General features: G+C 35.6%; 1 protein-coding gene across 1 annotated transcript in view; it reads right to left on the bottom strand.

The window, feature by feature from the left end:
• Nucleotides 1–2030: 2030 nt before the first annotated feature.
• MOB3B (MOB kinase activator 3B) overlaps nt 2031–6585 on the bottom strand; it is a 239842-nt gene continuing 235287 nt past the window's right edge. Inside the window, exon 4 of the mRNA XM_057548769.1 lies at nt 2031–2105. Coding sequence (XP_057404752.1) covers nt 2094–2105 — 12 coding nt within the window. The 3' untranslated portion in view covers nt 2031–2093. The remainder of the gene's footprint in view (nt 2106–6585) is intronic.

Genomic DNA, 6585 nt, shown 5'->3' with positions numbered 1-6585 from the left:
TGTGATTAAGATACCTAAATAAGTTTAAAGATAAGCAACAGCTTGGGAGAAAATAGTTGTTACTTTTACTGTAGAGAAAAGATTAATATACTAAATATAAAAAGAACCCCTACAAACAAATGAAAATACAACCTAATAGAAAAATGGGCCAAGGATATGAACAGGTAAATCACAGAAGTAGAAATAAAAATGCCCAATAAATACAGAGAAAACTTCTCAGCTTCACAAGTAATCAGAGTGCAAATTAAAACAGTAACGAAAAATTCTCACTTATTCACAAAATATGATTAACAATATTCATTGTATGTGATGTGATATTGTGGCACATTCTTGGGGGATGTAAATTGGTAGATAAGTTTTGGAGTACAATTTGTGGTATCTATCAATAGTTTAAAAGATTTATCCTTGATTCAAAAATTCCAGTATTAGGGATCTATCCAAAGAGAGATACACCCAAGTGTACATGAGAAGAATGTACAAGGGAAAAAACTGCACATAATCTAATTCTTTAATAAGATAGTGGATAAATTATGGAACATATCATTTTATGGAATAGTATATATCCATTAAAAATAATGAGGTAGATGTGAAAAGAGCTCTGGAGTTATTAAATGAAAAAAGCAAGTCATAATACAATCCTTTAGTATAATCCCATTTATGTTTTATATATATGTATGTGTGTAAGAAAGATTTTTTTTCTTTAATCAAAGTAATTATCAGGCTCTTGATTTATTTACCCTCTGGTAATTCAAAACAGAGGTACATCCTGAAAAGGAAATAACTGCATCATTTTGCATATAGTAGAGGCAGCCTGTGGTGAACAGACTGGACACCACTCCTGACTCTGCTTCTTCGTAGCTATGAAACCTGGCAATTGACCTCTCTGAGCATCAGGGATTTTTTTAACCTACAAAAGAGGACAGTGATTCATCAAAGAACATACAGAAATACAACTTACGTATTATAGTTTTCAAAGTACTTGAGTGTATGTATATGTGTATATCTTAATTGTATTTCTATTTTTTCTTTGATTAATATTATTAAAGATTCCAGGATAATTAGATTTAATCTCAATTATATTTAAGTTTTAACAAGAGTTTCTTATGAATTTTTCACATTTTAGAATGGTGGACCTTGTAAGGACATGGAAAGAAAGCCCATACGATGAATGGTGAATAAATTGAAGTTCAGTGGACCTTCCAAACATCTCAAAGTCATCTTGTTATGGGTTGAATTTTGTTTGCCCCAAAAAGCTATGTTGAAGTCTTAACCTTCAGTGCCTCAGAATGTGACCTAATTTGGAAGTTAAGTCATTGAAGATTTAATTAGTTAAGACAAAGTCACATGCGAGTAGGTGGGTTCCTAATCCAAAACAGTGTCTTTATTGAGAAGAGGGAAATTTGGACATGGAAACACAGAAAGAACTTGTGAAGACATGCAGCGATTGGAATTCTGCTGTTACAAGCCAAGGAACTCCTGGGGCTACCAGAAGCTGAAAGATGCAAGGGAAGATAGTCTCCTAGAGGCTTTGGAGAGAGGCTGGCATGGCCAAAACTTTGATTTTGCATTTCTGGCTTCTGTGAGAACTGTGAGAGAATAAATTTCTTTTGCTTTGAGCCCCAGTTTGTGGTACTTGGTTTCAAAAAGCCCTAGAAAGCTGACACACACCTCCAAATAAATTTTGGTTAACTCACCATAAAATTAGGTCAATTTTTACTAATGTGAATAAATAACCATACTGTTATGATAAACCCTATGTTAATTATAGACAATTACCAAGAGAATCTTATTAAACTTCATAACACCTCATGGAAAAAGTTGTAGGAAATAAGGATTTCATCTCATACACTGAAACGTCTATAAGGTAAGTTAAAATGTAAGTAGGAAATAAAAAGATTATAGGAGTTTTAGAGTTAAAATAAATCAAACCAGTCTAATCAGCTTTTGTATATGTATTGCTATTAACTTGAAAAGCTTACATTGTTTCGTATCTTTATAATAATTGCCAGTTTTCTCATTAGCAGGAGTATTCTCCTTATTTTCTTCTTCCACTTTATGCGGTTGTTCAGCCACAGGCTGCTCAGGTAAGGGCGTCATCTCAGGCCCTGAAAAAAAGTATGACCAGAGATCAGAAATATGTTGATTTCTTTGACTACTTTCTTTTTCTAACTGCATTTTTTCACAAAGGATTTGAGTCAGAGATTTAAAATCTAAGTTAGACCATATTTCCAACAATAAACTTTATATCATCCTATAGGAAATTGCCACGGATTGTTGGAGAGGATGTGGAGAAAAGGGAACCCTCCTACACTGTTGGTGGGAATGTAAACTGGTGAAACTGCTATGGAGAACAGTATGGAGGTTCCTCAAAAAACTAAAAGTAGAGTTGCCATATGATCCAGCAATCCCACTCCTGGGCATATACCAAGACAAAACTATAATTCAAAAAGATGAATGCACCCCTATGTTCACAGCAGCACTATTTACAATAGCCAAGACATGGAAACAACCTAAATGTCCACTGACATATGAATGGATAAAGAAGATGTGGTATATATACACAATGGAATATTACTCAGCCATAAAAAAGCATGAAATAATGCCATTTGCAGCAACATGGATAGACCTAGAGATTATCATACTAAGTGAAGTAAGTCAGACAGAGAAAGACAAGTACCATATGATATCAGTTACATGTGGAATCTAAAATATGCCACAAATGAACATATCTACAAAACAGAAACAGACTCACAGACATAGAGAACAGACTGTGGTTGCCAAGGGGTTGGGGAGGGAAGGATTGGGAGTTTGGGATTAGCAGATGCAAACTAGTGTATATAGGATGGATAAACAACAAGGTCCTACTGTATAGCACAGGGAACAATATTCAGTATCCTATGATAAACCATAATGGAAAAGAATATGTAAAAGAATATATATGTGTATAACTGAGTCACTTTGCTGTACAGCAGAAATTAACACCACATTGTAAATCAACTATACTTCAATAAAATTTTTTTAAAAATTGCTATGGACCAATTTTCTAGGATAATGGATCATGTTTCTTATCAGCTATTTCAATGAAAGTTTTAAATGCTCACCTTCATCGGTGGGATCTGTACCACTAATCTCTGGGTGAAAAACCCCACATAAAAAAATAAACAATATAAAATTCATTGGGAAAATGACGTGATTTATCCAGTGTTCTGCTGTGTCTCAGAGTTTCCTTCCTGTTGCCCAGCAGGTCCTATAACTAGCAGGGACATTATGATGTCACTGCCAAATGGAGATCAGAATTCTGGGGAGGAATTTCCAAAAGCTTTGTGACTCAGTCTGATGTCTTTATCTTTGGTCCTACAATAGTTTTTAGGTGTTTTTTTTTTTTTTAATAAACCACTATAAGATTTTCTTCGAAAATTAAGAGGTATGTTTTCATGAAGTAATGTAAATTATTGGTTCCTGGATTTTAAAGAACAATTAATATTGCTGATAGAAAGATGAGAACAGACCTTTTTGGTTTTCAAAGCATTTACAATACCATATGTTCTTTTGGATAACTACAAAGTATCTCCTAAAAAACTAATCAGATACCAAAATTCAATCCAAATGCCCTGCAAATTGTGGTTCATGGGCTATCTTAACTGTAATTCTTTAGGGGAAAGGTTTTTGAAACATCCTTTTGGGGGGGTTTAAGACCTATATTCTTTATAGAATATAAAATATTTGTTTTGCTAAAAACATTTTATCAGTGAAACCCATCTTTTACCTCACATCATACAGATTGAGAAAATTATCTAACCATCAGAAGAGGACTTAGGCCTGGATAATATTATCCATACATTTTTTCATATAATAACTCATATAATAAGCAATAAAGGCAAGAAATCAAATGGACAATACCACCAATATTGCTCTGCATATTAAAGGATCACCTAACATCCCCTCCCTCAATTGGAATTATTATTGATGGAGTCTCTCAGCTCTATACAATATTCATAATTAAAATGACACAAGCATCAGGAGAAAAAGCGCACGAGTTTAAAAAGACTCGAATGTTTTTTCAGTATAATGACGGCTCACAAATGAAGTCCAGCCAGTGTGGCATTGACTGGGCATACCTGAGGTACTAAAGAGTAAACTCAGCAGGAGTCTAATTGCTTAAGAGGGTGAGAGGAAGCAGAGAAGGAAAGAAAAAGATGGTCAGGATCACAGCCTTGGTCAACCAAAGGGAGGTGGTCCTGTGTATCCTAAAGGAAAAGATGGTCAGGACATATCCTAAAGGAAAAGATGGTCAGGACTTATCCTAAAGGAAAAGATGGTCAGGATCACAGCCTTATCCTAAAGGACTTATCCTAAAGGAAAAGATGGTCAGGATCACAGCCTTGGTCAACCAAAGGGAGGTGGTCCTGTGTATAGTACTGTTTTTCTTTTAGGCCCTCCAGCCCATTCTTCCGTGGGTGCTGGGAAGTGGAGAAGAGGTGTGAGTAAAGAGCTAGCAGGCTTCTGGAGCCCTTTACTTTGGCATCTCCCTAACAGGGTGCAACATAGAAAAGGGGAGGTACTTGGAGCAAGCATGCCCCTGGTTGCCCTGAACCACTGCACAGCTTTGGCTGATGGAGCTCAGCCATGATGAAACTTAGCAGAAGACAGAAATTCCAGGGTTGGGGAGGAGGTGGCAGCCAGTGGAATTACCAGTTGTTCTCTCTGCAGAATCCTCTTATATTCCTAGAATAGTTATTCTTATTTTCAGATGTGACAAACCCTCTCTACGTGTAATGGAACTGGTAGAGTGAATTGGTAGATTTTTTTTTTAAACATTCAATTTTATGAAACTAAATTTGTTTAAAAATTGATTTTAACTTTCCTTTGTCCCATGACCAGTACTCTTCCTAGAGTATATCACTAGTGTTATGGGTTGAACTGTGTCTCCCCACCCCCAAGTTCATATGTTGAAGTCCTAAGCCTCCAGTACCTCAGAACGTGACCCGGTTTGAGATGGGGTCACTGCAGATGTAATTAGTTAAGATGAAGTCATACTAAAGTAGGGTGGGCCCCTAATACAACATGACTGCTATTCTTATAAAAAGGGGAAAGTTGAACATAGACAGACAGACACACACACACACACACACAGGGAGAATGCCATGTGAAGATGAAGGCAGAGATGGGGATGATGCAGCAAAAATCAAGGAACACTGAAGACTGCCAAGAAAATACCAAAAGCTAGAAGAGAGGCACAGGACAGTTTCTCCCTTACAGCCCTCAGAAGGAACCAACACTACTAACACCTTGGTCTCAGATGTCTAGACTCCAGAACTGTGAGTCAGCAAATTTCTGTTGTTTAAGCCACTCAGTTTGTGGTACTTCATTATGGCAGCCTTAGCAAGCAAACACTAGATAAACTCTTTGGGTTCTTGGGAAGAGATTATGGAAACTAAAATTGGATGTGTCCTCACTGGATACCATCATTTTAGGCTATAGTTATCATTTCCATGAATGTAAATATTCTATTACTCAATAGAGTAAAAACTTATCTTTAAAAAAAGTATATATTTACTTTCTATATATTAAACTATATTTTATGTCTTTGAAGGATGCCCTAAGAAGGATCCATTGCTAATACCAAGGATGTCATTAGATATACTTTCTAATCTATGATTTTATTTTATTTCTTGTTTCTTGACCATGTCTGGATTATAAGCCCCTTCCATTTTGGTGTCTTCTCCAACAAGAGCACTGGGCCAGGAGTAACAAGGAATACATTTGGGTCTTAGCTCCATCACTTACTACCTATGTGATCATGAGCAAATCATCTCTCTAACCCTGAATTTCCTCATCTGGAAAATAAGTAAATTAGATATCATACCAAGTAGATATTCGAGGCATTTACTGGGTTGAATTTATTCCTGAATTTATTTACTTCATAAAGAATTTATTTACTTTCTATACAGAAAAAATTTTTTCATGCCTAAAAGGATTTGCGCTGGTGAGATTTTCATATACATAGCTTTTTAAGAGGCATAACACACCAGTACCCTACTAGGAAAGTAAATATAAGTAGAAAAAGTGATGCAGTAGAAGACACACAGACATTAAGAAATGAGACCATGTTGTAAAATGACCCCAAACGTATTTTAGAGACTGTCAGTTGAGTCACCCTAATCTTCGAGAGAATCCATTAAACGCAGATAGTTCCACAAAGCGTACATTAGTTGTTGCAATTCATGAACATAAGCCTCAAACCTTGCTTAAAATATTAAGTTGAATATTACTTTCCTTAAATCTAAATAGTAAGTTTACACACGACATAAAATAAAATAAATGATTGGTTATATCACTGTAATTTTGTAAAACCAAGAACAATGAACTCCGCTTCATCGGAATGGTTAGGGAACTGAGGTTCTCTTTAACAGACTCTCTCAAACTAAACAGAAGTTACCATTTCATTCAGGATTGCTAATTTTCAAAGAACTAGAATCTTTCAATAAAATATAAGAAAGTTCTTTTGAACAGAATGTAATCTCTTTTCTTTGTGGGACTGTCAAGAACTTATAGCGCCCTCTGGGTTAAGTGAGAACCTTGATT

Source organism: Balaenoptera acutorostrata, chromosome 6 (genome assembly GCF_949987535.1).
Source record: "Balaenoptera acutorostrata chromosome 6, mBalAcu1.1, whole genome shotgun sequence".
NCBI lineage: Eukaryota > Metazoa > Chordata > Mammalia > Artiodactyla > Balaenopteridae > Balaenoptera > Balaenoptera acutorostrata.
The sequence above is the reverse complement of the archived record's forward strand: the minus strand, read 5'-3'. Positions and strand labels throughout refer to the sequence as shown.